The sequence below is a fragment of the Mustelus asterias genome, chromosome 21 (genome assembly GCF_964213995.1).
Source record: "Mustelus asterias chromosome 21, sMusAst1.hap1.1, whole genome shotgun sequence".
In the NCBI taxonomy this organism is placed as follows: domain Eukaryota; kingdom Metazoa; phylum Chordata; class Chondrichthyes; order Carcharhiniformes; family Triakidae; genus Mustelus; species Mustelus asterias.
Window position 1 is genome coordinate 15437715 of NC_135821.1, and position 17213 is coordinate 15454927.

General features: G+C 45.9%; 2 protein-coding genes across 3 annotated transcripts in view; both read right to left on the reverse strand.

Annotated features, from left to right (window-relative positions):
• The window catches only part of LOC144509136 (putative ATP-dependent RNA helicase DDX17), a 45496-nt gene extending 45102 nt beyond the window's left edge, over window positions 1-394 (reverse strand). The window contains exon 1 of one of the 2 annotated variants that reach the window (XM_078237538.1): window positions 237-394. In XM_078237538.1, the coding sequence (XP_078093664.1) occupies window positions 237-283 (47 nt within the window). In that variant the 5' untranslated portion in view covers window positions 284-394. The remainder of the gene's footprint in view (window positions 1-236) is intronic. The other variant, XM_078237539.1, reaches the window with a different exon arrangement.
• Window positions 395-5405: 5011 nt separating this feature from the next.
• Window positions 5406-17213, reverse strand: part of dmc1 (DNA meiotic recombinase 1) — a 61455-nt gene continuing 49647 nt past the window's right edge. The window contains exons 10-13 of the mRNA XM_078238422.1: window positions 13790-13904; window positions 12778-12838; window positions 9512-9628; window positions 5406-7038 (exon numbers count right to left, since the gene is read on the reverse strand). Coding sequence (XP_078094548.1) covers window positions 6969-7038; window positions 9512-9628; window positions 12778-12838; window positions 13790-13904 — 363 coding nt within the window. The 3' untranslated portion in view covers window positions 5406-6968. The remainder of the gene's footprint in view (window positions 7039-9511; window positions 9629-12777; window positions 12839-13789; window positions 13905-17213) is intronic.

Here is a 17213-nt window from a genome sequence, read left to right on the forward strand (position 1 = left end):
CCCAGCTTACCGCCGGCAACAACCTCCTCAAAGCCCGCTCTAACCCCCCCCAGTCCCCCCAACCATCACATCCGGCCAGCTCCCCGCACACCCAGGAGCGGCAACAGGCCCCGAAGCCTCAGGCCTCAGCCGGTGCGAAAGGCCCCAACCGGCTCCGCTGGAAAATGATCCTAATCTCTTCCCCGCCTCAACGAAATAAAACCAGCCGGTAGATAGTCCCCGGTCACGCCGCCTACCTTCCCCGGTCTCTGCCGCGGTCACGGTCTCCGCCGAAGCCTCTCATTTTCAGTGGATTCTCGCGGGTTGGGGGGAAAACAAAGAAGCCGCAGTGCGTATGACAGGATCGACAGCAAGCCGCCGGAACAGCCACTCCCTCCCTCCCGCCGGAAGCTGGAACAGCCGCTGCCTCCCGCGGCTAATTCCGGGAACAGCCCCTCCCTCCCGCCGGAACCCAGTCTGCCCAGCAACAGTGACGACACCGAGTGCGCGTCACATCCGGTGGGGGCGGCTGCATCAATCAGCAGAGGGCCATGTTGGTGAATGCAGTCTGCGGGGCAAGGCCTGGTTTCAGAGCTGGGCAGCACTGGCTGTGACTCACCTCTCACACACCCCACTGCATAATAATAAACACACAAAACAAACTCAGCAGGCAACAACTGCACTCTTTTCATCTTATTTTAGCATATGACCAACCCTTGTGCAGATATTTAAACATCTCGTAGAATCCCTACAGTTTATTAGTGTCACAAGTAGGCTTACATTAACACTGCAATGAAGTTACTGTGAAAATCCCCTAGTCGCCACACTCCGGCACCTGTTTGGGTACACTGAGGGGCAATTTATCATGGCCAATGCATCTAACCAGCATGTCTTTCGGACTGTGGGAGGAAACCGGAGCACCCGGAGGAAACCCACGCAGACATGGGGAGAACATGCAGACACGGAGAGAACGTGCAGACTCCGCACAGACAGTGACCCCAAGCCGGGGCAGCACGGTAGCACAGTGGTTAGCACTGCTGCTTCACAGGTCCAAGGACCTGGATTCGATTCCCGGCTTGGGTCACTCGTGGAGTTTGCACATTCTCCTCATGTCTGCGTGGGTTTCCTCAAGGTGCTCCGGTTTCCTCCCACAGTACAAAGATGTGCGGGTTAGGTTGATTGGCCATGCTAAAATTGTCCCTTAGTGTCCTGGGATGCGTAGATTAGAGAGATTAGCGGGTAAAATATGTAGGGATATGGGGGTAGGACCTGGGTGGGATTGTGGTCGGTGCAGACTCGATGGGCCAAATGGCCTTTTTCTGCACTGTAGGGTTTCTATGAAGCTGGGAATCGAGCCCTGGGTCCCTGGCACTGTGAGGCAACAGTGCTAGCCACCGTGCTGCCCCAGAAAGAGGCCATTCTGCCCATCGAGTCTGCACCAACCACAATCCCACCCAGGCCCTTTCCCCGTAATCCCACCTATTTACCCTGCTAATCCCACTGACACTAAGGTGCAATTGAGCATAGCATAGGCATGCACTTGCCTCCTGGACTTGCGGGCTGTCCTGTCTGGAGACAATACACATCTCTTTAACCTGTGCTTAATGCTCCCTCCACCCACATAGTCTGTATCTTTAAGATCTAGTTGGCTGTCGGGATTCGCATTCTAATCAGTATTCTGTAACTTGATTTTGTGTCTCTGTGCCCTGTTTGAGAGCACATTTCCAGTCCATCTGACGAAGGAGCAGCGCTCCGAAAGCTAATGGTATTTGCTACCAAATAAACCTGTTGGACTTTAACCTGGTGTTGTTAAAACTCTTACTGCCTATTTCAACAGTCTGTCCATCCTCCAAAAGTCTGATGCAATCCTCCGCGTTACTTAATACATTTCAGAGAGTTGTCACATGCAAACTGTGAAATCATTGTCCGGGTAGCCAAGTCTAAATGGCAAGCAGCTAGGAACTCTGGAAGCTGCAGTGAGATTTAGGGGTTCACATACAGAAATCACAGGTACAAAGAAATCATTGCAATGATTACTGGAATGTTGGTCTATATCTCAACAGTTGGAACACAAAATAGTGGAAGTATTGTTACAACGGTACAGAGCTCGGGAGAGACCCCATTTGTAATATTATATTCAGTTCTGGGCACACATGTCGGGAAGGATGTATTAACTTTGAAGGGATGTAGTGCAGATTGACCAGAATAATCCTGGGGCCAAAAGGGTTAAATGAGAACGGATTGTGTAGATACTTGTAAAGTATTGAGTATAGAAGATTCGTCCAATTCTGGTGGGTGAGGGAAAAGCAAGGGTCATAATCTTAAAAGGAGGGTTACGCTGTACAGGTGTAATATCAGGAAGCATTTCTTTACTTAAGGGTGGTGGGAATCTGGAATTTTCTCCCCAAAGGTTGTTGAGGCTGAGGTTTCAGAATTGGAATTAATATAAGATGTTATGGGATCAAAGTGGATAAATGGAGCCAAGATAGAGATCAGGGAAAATCTAACTGAATGGTGGAAGAGCTTGAGGGGCTGAATGGACTACTGCTCCTATGTTCCAGATGTGGAGATGCCGGCGTTGGACTGGGGTAAACACAGTAACAGTTTTAACAACACCAGGTTAAAGTCCAACAGTTCCAGGCTATGTTCCAGGCACAGATCATAATAGTCCTAAAACAGATTCCTCGGATGCAACACTTGCTAAACAACCATTCGTTCATCGCTACTGTCTAGTTTCTACTTCTTAGAAAGGTTGATGCATAGGGATAGAATTAAATGATGAGAACAAAGTGTTTTGACTCAATAGTGTGTTCTCACGATGAATACGTGTCACGAGGCAATGCGATGAGAACAGGTTGTATTTAGTTGAACCTTGGCAAGGCGTCAAGCAGTCCTTCATCATTGGCATTAGTCCAAGATGCACAGGTCCTATGGGTTCCAGATAAATGACTTGCAACAGCTTTTTAATGATTTGCACAAACATGAGATGCAGGATTTTATCGGCTATTGGTTTAAGTTTACCTCTTTAATGTTTAGAAGGCGATGTGATATTTGAAATAAGAAAAAGAATAAGAAACTAGCAACATTTTGGACTTTAGAATCAAAAACAAGCATTTCTAAATTTGGCGAAGACAGCAAATTGGGGGACAGAGAAAATGGACAGAATTCTCCCATTTTGAGTCAAAGTGCAGTGGTGGGCATCTCCTGCAGCACCTGTCGTGCCAACCAGAATAGCGGGATTCCACACCAGATTCAGCATTTGGAACCTAAGTAATTATGCACGTGTGTTCCCCTCCGAGACAGGCCAGCAGTTGATTTGTCCATCTGCCGTCAGCTGGTGAGTTCGAAGGACCCAGTGCCATATTTAAATACCAGTCCAGCACGTTCTCTAGGCCACCTGCCTTTACCAGACCGTGCAGGACATCAGCAACCCAGGGTAAAACAGCTCGCAGCCTCAAGGAGAGTTTCTTGATTCAACCACCTTCCCCCTCTCAAGCCCATCACCTACAAGGTGCCCATGCCCGACTTGGACATCAACCCAATGCATCTGGAGTCTTTGTGCAACCCCTTCCAGTAAACAATGTGGTGTCCCTTTAACCCCCTTGTTTGTGAGCTTTTCATGCAGCCTTCAGAATCCAGCTTCCCCTTCCTTGGTCTTCCCTCTCCCTTCCATTGTTCTCATTCTCATCCGCCTCCTTGCTCCTCTTCAAGCCATCATGAGCCTTTGCCCTCCCCCCCCCCCCCCCCCCCCCCCGCCCCCGCCCCGTACAGCCCTCCTTCCACACTGATCCCCCACCTTGGCTGCATTAGGCTAAAACCCTCACCCGCTGGTCTCACTTCGCACCCTATTCCTGTTTGAACTTTCAGACCATTGTTATGATGGCTGCATGAATGCTGCAGCACAGTCCTGTCCAGATAAGACACTGGTGTGTGGCACCAGTGAGGAAGGAGACTCCTGAACTCCCCAAACCCAGGCGTAGTACTGATTCGACTTAGTGACACATAAGGGTCCATGGGTGCAGCATCATTGGGCTGGCCACGAAGACCAGCTCGGCATGGAAATGGAGATCTGCTCTGGCAATGATGGTAAGAAGACTTCTTACTGTGCTTACCCCAGTCCAACGCTGGCATCTTCACATCCTGGCAATGATGAACAGCGCATCAGGAGCAGCACTATGGCAGAAAGTTGTTGCTCTCACCCCGAAGTCTCTGGCAAACTGCGGACCACCTTGTACACACTACTCATTAGTGATCGGGTGTGACACTGAGGTAAATTCCCGCTGGCATGATGCAAGATTGAAAGTCCTGAGAGGATGCTTTTTGAACAAGTACTCATGAACAAGCAAGTTGCATTTGTGCTACCTGCTAGCAGGAAGAACAACCCAATATTAACCCACCACTGAGAGAATTGCAATGTGATATTATGTCGGCAGGTTTGCAACCTTTTGGCTCCCACCAGATTCACTGCGTCCGTCTGCCACCAAACCTGCCACAAGCCGGTTGGGAGAATTCCACCCAATGTTTCCTCTAGTGGAGGACGGCATAACTAGAGACAATAAGATAGTCACTGAGAAATCCAAAAGGAAATTCGGAAGAAACGCTTTTAGCCCAAGAATGGCGAGAATGTGGAATTCATTCCCACAGGGATTGGTTGGTGTTAAGTTTTTTGAGTTTAAAGTTTATTTATTAGTGTCACAAGTAGGCTTACATTAACGCTGCAATGAAGTTACTGGAAAATCCCCTAGTCACCACACTCCGGCGCCTGTTCGGGTACACTGAGGGAGAATTTAGCATGGCCAATGCACCTAATCAGCACGTCTTTTGGACTGTAGGAGGGAACCAGAGCACCCGAAGGAAACTCACGCAGACACGGGGAGAACGTGCAAATCCAGGTCCCTGGAGCTGTGAGGCACCAGTGCTAACCCCAGTATAGATACATTTAAGGGGAACTTAGACAAGCGTACGCGGGAGAAGGGAGTAGAGGGTTACAATGATAGATTTAGATGAGGAAAGATGGAGATAGCAAAGGTGTGGGTTTATTTGGCTCAAAGACTATTTTCTGTTCCTAAAATATGTTCCATTAACTCTACAGGACAGGGGGAGGCCCCCATATAATAAGCACAATGCATGTGTGATGTCGGAGGCAACAGAACACAGTAGGATATCAATCATGTAAAATTACTGGTTTTCAACATCACAGAAGAAGCTTACTATATCTTATAATGGTTATAATACAATATAATAAGAGTTTTAACAACACCAGGTTAAAGTCCTGAATAACCTGGTGTTGTTAAAACTCTTACTGTGTTTACCCCAGTCCAATGCCGGCATCTCCACATTATAATACAATATGCCAGAGTTGAGATGGATGTGTTATTTCTGATTTATATTTTATTTTGTGCATACAGTACTAACAAACACACATTAACAAATTGTCCAGAGTACTGTTTCATCACTCAAGAATTCACTATTCATCCCAAGGCACTGTCCAAAAGAGATTCAACAAATCTACATTTTGAAAACAGTAATTTACCTATACTCTTTCTGGCTCTTTTGGAAACATCAGCTGTCAGGAAAGAAAACTCAGAGCTCAAACAGGCCTTGTCGTCTTCTTTCGTTGACTTAAGAGAAACCAAAAGGTTTCCAGAGTTTGCATTGTGCTGTATATGGGCCATGTATCTTGGTGATACACAAAGGTAATCTGGCGCATATTCTTCCAGTCGAGAGAAAATGATTCCACAAACAACAAAAGTAGAATGGCATTTTTACAGGGATTGCTGGAATTGGTTCTGTTACATACAAGAGCAGCCTTTCCTGTTAGAGCTCTGTTATTTGTATGACCAGTGCCTAAGCTAAAATGAATGCAAGGACAAGTCCTATTTAGGGTATAGTAAATTGGAGGTAAGTGCACCCGAGAACAGGAGTCTGTGAGTGAATTACACTATCTTCCAGTCAAAGGATTGAATAAATTTAAAATGATGTTCATAAACCCTAAGATAAGGTGTAGCCTTTACTTCACTCTCTGCTATTGGTTATTTTAAGAAGTACATACCAATGTATGTCCAATAGCCTAAATGCATGTCATACCGTACTGAGTAGGATCCTGACATTGTGGAGTGTACAACAATCACCTGAAAGTTGATAGGTAGTGCTCTATTGCAGGATCAGTTTTGTAACAGCTGCAGCTTTGCATAATGTATACGGCATGTATGCTAATGGATTTCTCACCGCATTACTCAAAGCGGTACTGAAAATGTGATAGGGGAAGTATTAAAGGAAATATCTGACACAGATATTGTGTCCTATACATAAGAATTTTAGCTATTATATATGGTTCTATTTATAATAAATATATTAAATACTTATTGCTATGTCTGTGTAAAGAATGGAAACTGTAATTGTAAGCCCTAGAACCTCTTTTCAGTGACGGTGCCATAGTCCTCAGTTTCCTCAGCCTGCACTGTAATTGACAGCCACATCCCCACCTCGCAAAGTGCAGTATGTTTCACTCTGCATCTTTAAAATTTATCAAACCAAAGTAGATATTTTAAAATTCAAAACGGAAGGTATGACTTTAATATGTGAATTGAGCTCTATCTTCATGCCCCGGACCAATTAACCCTCTCCCTTTAGCCACGCTGAACTCATCACTATGCAAGGCCACATCAGCGGTACAAGATATTTTTCTCATGTTCTCTGTCACTGGGGTCCAGTTCCACAGGCATTAAGAGTCCCTACGTATCTCACCAAAGTGCCGAACTTGTGAAAGCCTAAAAGATGAATATTGGCAGAATATCATAACGCACCTTGTTACACAGAATACCCAGTTTTGACACAGTTACTTTCCCAACAACCCAACAATATGTTCAATCTTTTAATTTGCTGCACTTTATAAATCATCAAGAACCTCTGAGCCTCTCCATGTCTAAAACAACCTGCCTCTTCATGAGGAACATTTAAAACTTCTGCTCATCTCCATTCAAGATGTCTCATTCCTTTGCATCGCTAATTCCTCCCGCAGTGATGGCGAACGTAGCTTCATTCTCTGGTAAGTCTGGGCTGAGAACGGGAAAAAAGTCTTTTAAATTAAAACAAGGCCAAAACAAGGCAACTTTTATTCCATATAACGTAAAGCACAGAAACAGGCCATTTAGCCCAACTGAGACTATGCCAGTTTTTGTTCCACACAATCCTCCTCCAACTCCTTTTCATCTCATCCTATCAGTTATGTGTGTGCTGCCCAAAGGCAGGTCCTTGCCTCAGTGCTGCTGAACCTTCGTCTTGAGCTTCCTTGGCCATTTTTATCAGTTGTGGTTATCCTATCAGTATATATCCTATTCTTATCTCGCTTCCCCTTAAATGTATCTATGCTATTGGTCTCAACTATTCCTTGCCGTGACAAGTTTCACATTCCAACCACTCTCTGGGCAGACAAATTTCTCCTGAATTCCCTGCTCAATTTATCAGTAACTGTCTTTATTTATCGGCCCTAGTTCCAGTCTGCCAAGGAAGTGGAAACATCTTTTCTATGGTTATGCTTCTTGCAGCTGTCCTTAAATTTTGTATGTAGCCTCACCACAAGTTCCACCTGAAGAGTGCTGCAATAGATTGTACACTTAGTGGTGAGTTGCAGATGCGTACTTGCTGCTGTTTTAGGGAAGTTACTAAGTGAAGATTGGACTAGGAAGTAGAAGAGAGGGGAAAATAAAACATAATAAATTTGTGGGGAGGGAGAATTGTTTATATCTGTACTTTATTTTCTTCCTATTTATTTTTCTCTGCTTACTTTTCCCCATGTCTTGGTGCTCAGGATTCCTGGGATAGGTTATAGTTTTATTACTGGATGTAGTGCACTGAGGAAAATCGGAGGATTCTATGACAGTAATGGACTGCCAGACAATCCTTCCAATAAAGGTAACAACATTAATGTAAATCCCAACAACATTGATAGTGGTAAGGGTAGGAGGCTGTCTGGGGAAAGGAGGCTGGACTGAGGGAAATGGGGGAAATAGGAGGCTGGGTGGGGTGAGGGCATGTGGAAGGATAGGGAATGGGAGGTCAGGAGGGGAAAGGAGACTTGTATGCATGTGGTGGCAAGTGATGAAAATAGGAGGCCGGTGGTGGTAGTGGGGCAGGGCTGGGTGTTGGTTGTTGGATGGATATGAAGCTAGTGGTGTGTTGAGGGGAATGGGACACTTTTGCTCCTCCAGGCTCCTCAGATAAATAAACGTGAAAGGACATTTTGTAGGTACCATATGGTCCAAATCTGCTGTTACTACGTCAAACTGAATTCCTCAGAATAAACCAATTTGGTGGTCTTGTCACTGAGTGGAATTAATCTATAACAAAACTTCTCAAATGCTTCATACTTTCGAATATCAATATCAAGTCATTAACTAACAGTCGATTAACAACAAGGGGGCTCTACTCAGCTTGACTCCCATGAACCTTGTAATTCCAATCCCTTGGGAGATGCAATTCTGGCAGAGCCAGGGCTACAATTCGGGGTGGAACATTGGCAGTGGAACTCAGATCTACCAGTTTTCTTCCCCACACTGTCCAAAATGTCCCGATCAAGCATTAGGAGGTATGCGAGTGGCTTTTATGCTTGGGCCATTCATGTCAAACCAGGCTTTGTGAGTGTGTCTAGGGCCATTCAGATGACCTGTGGAATTCCCCTAGATGAGGTCATGATGGACTCAGCAGGACCTATTCTGCTGCTCACGTGAACAAGTTTCATTCAGGGCTCAATACGCAGATCAAAATAACAAACAGAAACAGTCCCAAAAGGATCAGCTGTAATTGAGACAACAGCCTGCCGGAGCTGCTATGTTTGCAAGTAAACCCATCCTGTGGCATGACACATGTAGTCACCTAGCCCTGTTATATAAAAGACCCTCTCCCTGGAATATGGGATGGAGTCATTACTGAGTGAAGATGGCTTCTTTGGATATCCTGTTTATAAGGCAAGTAGTTTAGGGCACTCTGCACTCAGGGCAAACTTGATTTTGCAATGGACACTAATGGCATTGAAAGCATACTTTTCTTTTGTTAAAGAAAAATGCTGATTAAAGCAACTATCATAATTATTCTACTATGGGCATATTCACACAACGAGTGAAAATTCTATCAAATCTGTTGGCAGGATTAATCTACAAAAACCTGGAAAGGCTTTTGGAGCATGGCCTGTTCCTGTTCCTAACATTTCTTTGTCCTTATTAATTCTTTACAAAGAGTATATTTTTAAATGAGCTACATTATTAATGGGAAATACATTATAATTATAGCTAGCAAATATGTGGTGTAACATCCATCAATGTTTGAAATTACTGTTAAAATATTCTTTACTAAAGTATTAAAAATTAACATACTGCTAATGACAGCAATAATAATAGTTTTAGGGTATGTCCGGGTGATAACAAATCATTTTTCTTACTGACAATCAAGTTTCTCAATGATACATCTAGTGAGTATAAAGCTTGCAATGGGCTTTGCGTTTGCACTGAATGCTGTTGGTGTAAAGTCACATTACCTATCATAGATTTTTGCAATGCGCAGTTCAGCTCGCCCTTTCCGCAGACTAATCCTTGTAGTAGATGCGTGAGCCAGAATGTGACCACCAATCGGTTTCTTTGGGTCTGCCTGGAAACTTGGCAAGACATCAAGGAACAAAAATCGATTAGAACAAGAGATAAAATATTGTTGCTTAACCAAGCGGTGAAACAAGATCTGGGCTAGTCTATGCACTAAACACAGACGCATGCTCGATAAAAGCAAAATACTGCGGACACTGGAATGGGAAACAAAAACAGAAAATGCTGGAAAATCTCAGCAGGTCTGACAGCATCTGTGGGGAGGGAATAGAGCCAACGTTTCGAGTCTAGATGACCCTTCGTCAGAGCTGAGAGCAAAGAGAATCAGCAGAGATTTATACCGAGGGTTTGAGGGGTGGGGGGGTGGAATGGGAGAAAGGGAATGTAAATGAGGATACAGAAGGCTGAGAAGGTGCTAAAAGTGTCCATTAAGTGATCAGAATGCGTGAATGGTAGAACAAAGGTACAGATTGTTAAAGGACTGCCTGAGGAACGTGGCAGTTGCCCTGCAGGGGTTGGTGGGGGGGGGGGGGGGGGGGGATAATAAAATGGATGAATGAAATGAGATGAAATTGAAATAAAATAATTGAAAATGGGGTGAAGGTGGAGGGGAGAGTTCATGCTCTGAAGTTGTTGAACTCAATATTCAGAGTCTAGAAGGTTGTAAAGTGTCCAGTCAGAAGATGAGATGCTGTTCCTCCAGTTTGCATTGGGGTTCACTAGAACATTGCAAAAGGAAAAGGAAAGACATGTCGACAGGAGAACAGGGTGGTGTGTTGAAGTGGCAAGCGACCGGAAGGTCTGGATCCTGCTTGCAGGTGTTCAGCAAAGCAGTCACTCAGTCTGCGTTTGGTCTTTCCGATAGATAGACCGCATTGGGAGCAACGAATGCAATAGACCAGATTGAAGGAGATGCATGGGAGAGTGAGCAGGGAGGAGGTAAAGGGGCAGGTGAAGCACCTTCTACAATCGCATGGGAAGGTGCCGTGGGCAGGGGGTGAGGTGTTGGGTGTGATGGAGGAGTGGACCAGGGTGTCCTGGAGAGAACGGTCCCTGCGGAATGCTGACAGGGAAGGTGAGGAGAAGATGTGTTGAGTAGTGGCGTCATGCTGGAGTTGACAGAAATGGCGGAGGGTGATCCTCTGAATGCAGAGGCTGGTGAGGTGAAAAATGAGGACAAGGGGGACCTGGTTCTGGGAGGGAGGAAAGGGGGTGAGAGCAGTGGCCCGGGGGATTGGTTGGACGCCGTTGAGAGTCCTGAGAACCACAGTGGGTGGAAAACCACGATTGAGGAAGAAGGAAGAGATATCGGCAGCGCTATTTTGGAAAGTGGCATCATCAGAACAGATGCGGCGGAGGAGAAGGAACTGAGAGAAGGGCTCTAGTCAAGGTAGTTGTGTGAGTCGGTGGGCTTGTAATGGATACTGGTGGACAGTTTATCACCAGAAATTGAGTCAGAGAGGTCAAGGAAGGGAACAGGAGTGTTTTTCAAAGTTGATTCCGCACCAAGTCCTGAGGAAACCACGCAGTGTGGTTGCATCAAACTCGGACAAACATTTCCCATCCCCATTTTCTGCCTGCCACACCTGGAAGTGCTTTCCACGTGTTATCCAGAAATGTAACGTCGTGATGCGTGGCAAAATTGCCAAACAAATTGCCAAATATGGGGCAAAATGTCAAACAAACTGTGCCAATTGTGGGGCAAAGCATCACACAAACTGTGCTGAATGTAAGGGCTGTGACCCCCCACATGTTGCCCGGAGCTCTGATCCCTGCATGGTGCCTAGGATTGTGACCACCTGCACGGTGCCCGGGGCTGTGACCCCCCGCATGGTGCCCGGGGCTGAGACCCCCACACGGTGCCCGGGGCTGTGACCCCCCCCCCACGGTGCCCGGGGCTGTGACACCCCCCCCCCCCCCACGGTGCCCGGGGCTGTGTCCCCCCACACGGTGCCCGGGGCTGTGACCCCTGCATGGTGCCCGGAGCTCTGGTCCCAGCACGGTGCCTGGAGGTCTGATCCCTGTATGGTGCCCGGAGGTCTGATCCCTGTATGGTGCCCGGAGGTCTGATCCCTGTATGATGCCTGGTGCTCTAGACCCCGTACGGTGCCCAGGGCTCTGATCCGCCGGGGCTGTGACCTCTCCTCTGAAAGAAGAGTTTCAGAATCAGAGAAATCATGCAAGTAAAAAAATAGCTAACACATTTTCTTATCTGTACCTGCAGGGGGATGTGTGTCCCACACACATATTTTTGATTTTGAGTAATAAACACCCACACAAGTACTCTAGATATTGACATTGTATTAGGAGTAAAGAGCTGGTGTTCATTCAGAAAGTTAAAGGAAAAACATACTTGACCTCACCCCTCACTGATCTACCTGTTGCAGATATATCGGTCCATTACGATATTAGTGGGAGGGACCACCACTCAGTCCTTATGGAAGTCCCATCTTCATACTGAGGATGTTGTGTAGCACCACCACAGCTGGGTCACTTCCTCATTGCAGTGTGTGTATCTACACCAGATGGACTGCAGCTCAAGAAGCTGGCTCACTACCACCATCTCAGGGGCAATTAGGGATGGGCAGCAAGTGCTGGCCTAGCCAGTGATGTTCACATCTCATGACCAAATAAACTAAAATGGAACTGGCAACATGTGGTTAGTGTCTATTGTATTGGACAACACTGTACCACGTCCAACATAAAATCTCATCCTCTTGTATAAATCTCATGTTCTCAATTTGTAAAATCCTCTCACCTCAAAGCCCCCTAGAACTCTGCAATGGTCTAACACCAGTGTCTTGTGCATTCCCTTTTCCTCCATCCCACCGTTGACACCTGCCCCTCTGCTGTGTCTTCGGCTGGCCTGGTCCTAAGCTCTGGAATTCCTCACCTAAATCTCTGCATCTATTTCTTTCTCTCCTGTTTTAAAGATGCTGTTAAAGCTCACATACTTGGGCAAGCTTTTGATCACCCCTCACAGAACAGCCTTCCTTGACTTGCATTATTTTCTGCCTGATCAAAATTCTAAGAAGCATCTTAGGATGTTTTTCTGCGTCAGTAGTGCTATTAACTGGAAGCTGAACACAGAACACCCATTTCTCAGCATCAGAAAGATTAAAGGGATTCACATCCATCATTTTCCCTAGTTTGCCTCCTTTCCAACCTTTGGGTGATCACCTCTCAAGTGGAAGCCTGTGCCTACCTCATGGCAGCTCCTGGGTCTGCAGTCATCTGATTGGTGACGAACACGGCCACATTATACTCTACAAGAAAAGAATGAATAAAAGTTATTCCCTACTTCAGCAACACCAACCATCAGAATCGCCAATTCGGGGAAGAGAAGTCTGCTCCAGATACATTTTCAAAACTTAATGCAGCCCCACTTGAAACAACTTGAGACTGGAGAGAATTTCAACCTCTTATTTAGCTCATTGCATTGTTCCCATTTCGACATACTTAAAGAGCTTGTTGCTTCACTATTTGGAATGGTATGTATTTAGGTACAATTCAGGCTCCCTTTAAATCCCTTCCCCGAAGGTGTCAATTTCTAAGGTAGTGCAGTTCTGTGAGCCCAGATTAATGCTCTGGGGACCCAGGTTTAAATCCCACCATCGCAGCAGGTGGAATTGAAGTTCGATTTATAAATCTGCACTGCTAAACTCAGCATGAAACTATCACTGATTGTTGTCAAAATCCATCAGCTTCACTAGTGTCTTTCGGGGAAGGAAATCTGCCATTCTAGCCTGTTCTGGCCTACGTACCACTCCAGGCCCACAGCAGTGTGATCGACTCTTAAGTGCCCTCTAAAATGGCCATGCGAGCTACTCAAATTGAAGGGCAACTAGGGATGGGCAACAAATGCTGTCCCTGCCACAGTGACACCCACAGCCTATTAAAGAACAAAGAAAAAATAAATAAAAGGCAAGCTAGAAAGATCAGCAGTCCAAACAAAATAAGAGAAAGCTCATCGTTTCCCACTGTGGAAAGCCATGCAGGTCTATAATCAGGCTCCGCAGCCAGATTAGAACATACAACACATGACTCAATGCACGCAAGAAACCACCACCTTCGACAACTAAGGGAATCCGACAATGGACAAGGTCTAAAATGACGTATTACTAGATAATGCACTGTTCATGATGATCTCTCACTATTTAGAACATTACATTATCTAAACAATGCACTCTCAATCCATGATACTGTCTGACAATTACCTTCAGAGATTTTCTGCAGGCGGGATAACATCTGAGCCAATTTCTGCTGGCGTTCTGCAAGCTCACCGCGACCACTGAAATCCACTCGGAAAAGTGCCATGATTGAATCAATAATCTAAAAAAGCCAGTATGCAATCAAAAATGTTCACTTAGACGAGTGAAGCAAAAAACAACAATGGAACAGAACTGCATCAGCATTGGTGCAACTTTGTGTATAGTTAAAAAAGAAAATAACTCAGATTGCCCCTCTGACCTGCAGATGTTTGAACATTGACAGCTGTTAAAACAGCAGGAAGGTACACAAAGTTATCGAGTATCTGTTTTTTTTCCTCGTCTGTTGTTAACTGAATTTAACAGATTACACATTGGTCGCAGTATTTACACAGAGGCTGAAAACAGTTGAAGAACCTCTTAAGGCCAGGGACACAGAGACCTCACCCACTTAACGGCAGAACCTCATTCACATTGTTTAATCTACATTTCCCATCTAGCAGTTAGCCAATTGGATCGCCTGGTTGGTAAGTAGGAGGCAGGGAGCCAAGGCTGGGGGTCCTTGGGAACAGTAAGAGGGAAATTAAAAGTTTGAGAGGCTGATGATTGGTGATGAGGTTCATAGAACCCTACCGTGCAGAAGGAGGCCATTCGGTCCATCAAGTCTGCACCGACCACAATCCCACCCAGGCCCTATCCCCATAACCCCAGGTATTTACCCTAGCTAGTCCCCCTGACACTAAGGGGAAATTTAGCATGGCCAATCCACCTAACCTGCACATCTTTGGACTATGGGAGGAAACCGGAGCACCTGGAGGAAACCCACACAGACACGGGGAGAACATGCAAACTCCACACAGTCACCCAAGCCGGGAATCGAACTCGGGTCCCTGGCGCTGTGAGCAGCAGTGCTAACCACTGTGCCACCCCTTCTCGGTTAGGAGAGAGACTCATGATTGGGACACATAAGGCAGGCCTGTGAATGGGAGGTGGAGTTTGAAGCCATCCTTGCAGTGTTTGGGTGGAACCTCATGCTCCTCATAGTCTTGAAGAAGTCCGAAAGAGTCATTTACCTTATGGAACCAGCTCCAGATGCCCCTTCACGGTCAAGTTACCCAACCCATGGGAAATCCAAAAAGTGGGAGCTCAACTAAAATATCTTACGGAATGACTCACTTACATAACACAAACAGTAGGGCATGTGTGGCATGTTGGTGTTGAATTCTAAGTAACGGCTTTAATACCCTTCCCAAACCCATTCTTGGCATTGAGGGAGGGGGTTAGTATCAAGGCAATCATGCCAGGAATGAAAAACATTTACTTAACTCTATCTGAATGTTTTCAAGATTTATTGAAGAAAGAGAAAGCGAGCTTGTTAAACTTACTACAGCCAGGTGGTGAAGTTAACCATAAGTCAATCTGTACTGAGTTTTTAAGTATGCCATTTTAACTGTATAGCTCCTCACTCTCCAACTCCCAGTGCGTATCTACACCATAAAGGGTGTAGATACGCAGAGGGACCTGGGTGTGCAAGTCCACAGATCCTTGAAGGTGACGTCTCAGGTGGAGAAGGTAGTGAAGAAGGCATATGGCATGCTTGCCTTTATAGGACGGGGCATAGAGTACAAAAGTTGGGGTCTGATGTTGCAGTTGTATAGAACGTTGGTTCGCCCGCATTTGGAATACTGTGCCCAGTTCTGGTCGCCACACTACCAGAAGGACGTGGAGGCTTTAGAGAGAGTGCAGAGGAGGTTTACCAGGATGTTGCCTGGTATGGAAGGGCTTAGTTATGAGGAGAGATTGGGTAAACTGGGATTGTTCTTACTGGAAAGACGGAGGATGAGGGGTGACCTAATAGAGGTGTATAAAATTATGAAAGGCATAGATAGGGTGAACAGTGGGAAGCTTTTTCCCAGGTCGGTGGTGACGTTCACGAGGGGTCATAGGTTCAAGGTGAGGGGGGGGGGGAGGTTTAACACGGATATCAGAAGGACGTATTTTACACAGAGGGTGGTGGGGGCCTGGAATGCGCTGCCGGGCAAGGTGGTAGAGGCGGACACATGGGGAGCGTTTAAGACTTATCTAGATAGCCACATGAATGGAGTGGGAATGGAAGGATACAAAAGAATGGTCTAGTTTGGACCAGGGAGCGGCGCGGGCTTGGAGGGCCGAAGGGCCTGTTCCTGTGCTGTATTGTTCTTTGTTCTTTGTCTCAATAAGCGTCCCTATACCTTCATGAGTAATTATCCAATGAGTGTCCCCTTACTTCCCCCTTATACATTTAACCTTAACTTTCGCAATCAAGAAGTTGCCAGGAAACTAACCTTTCTACAATTAGTAGATGATGTTTGTGTGGCGTACTGACATTACGGACAGCACACATGGAGGCAATTTGGCCCGACATGTGTTTTCTTAACAGCCTTAACAACTTGTCCTGCTTGACAGAACCACAAAATAGTGCAGCATAGGAGGCCAGTGGCTCTTTCAAACATCAACCCAGTTAGTCCCACTCCTGGGTTCGTTCCCCTATATCCTGCAATTTATTTCTCCTTCAAATATGTTAATTGGATATTAATGGTATTTATTATTGGGGATATAGTGGGCTGAAGGTTCATTTGTCTCCTTATGGATGGACACACATAGCTGGAATTTTATGCCTCCACCCTAATAGGAAAGGAGCAAGGGGGGTATTTAAAGCTGGCGGGCAGTACCTGATTCCAGAAGTTTTATGGCTCTGGGGTAAGCATGTAGTTAGCAAGCCTTTTCTGCACTGTAGGGATTCTATGAGGTCTGACAGCATCTGTGGAGCAAGAATAGAGCCAACGAGGATCATCCTGACTCAGAACGTTGGTTCTATTCTCTCCACAGATGCTGTCAGACCCACTGAGATTTTCCAGCATTTTGAACACTTAGCCACCTGTTTATGCTATGGACTCTCATGAATATATGTGTTCCATGTCCCATTAATGGATTTAAAATGAGTGAGTTTTTTCATGGGGATTTGGAATGGCTATGTTTCTAATTGGCAATTTTGTGAACAAATAAGATTTAAATGTTTTGAAGAGATTTTTGAATGTTAATTTGTTCTATTTGGAGTTTAATGAGCATTTCAAAGACTCCCAAGTGTTATTACCGGGCTCATGTGTGGTTCCCAAAATAGATACTGTGTCAGTGGGTATACAGGCTACATGGGTGTCATAGCAATTATGGAAGGGTCATTGGGATATGGAGAAGGCATGGGGTTGGGTAGATGGTGAGGGTTAGAGCACCTAACACTCAGCTACAGAACTGGCCTGACGTCCCAATGAATGGAGACAGGCCGTCTAACCTCCCAGCCTCAGCATTTGCCTGCTTTGAGCCCGCTTCCAGAGTTGGCGGCCCCGAATCCAGCCCACCCAAAGGGTGACCCTCCTTTTCTCTCTGTCTCTCTCAC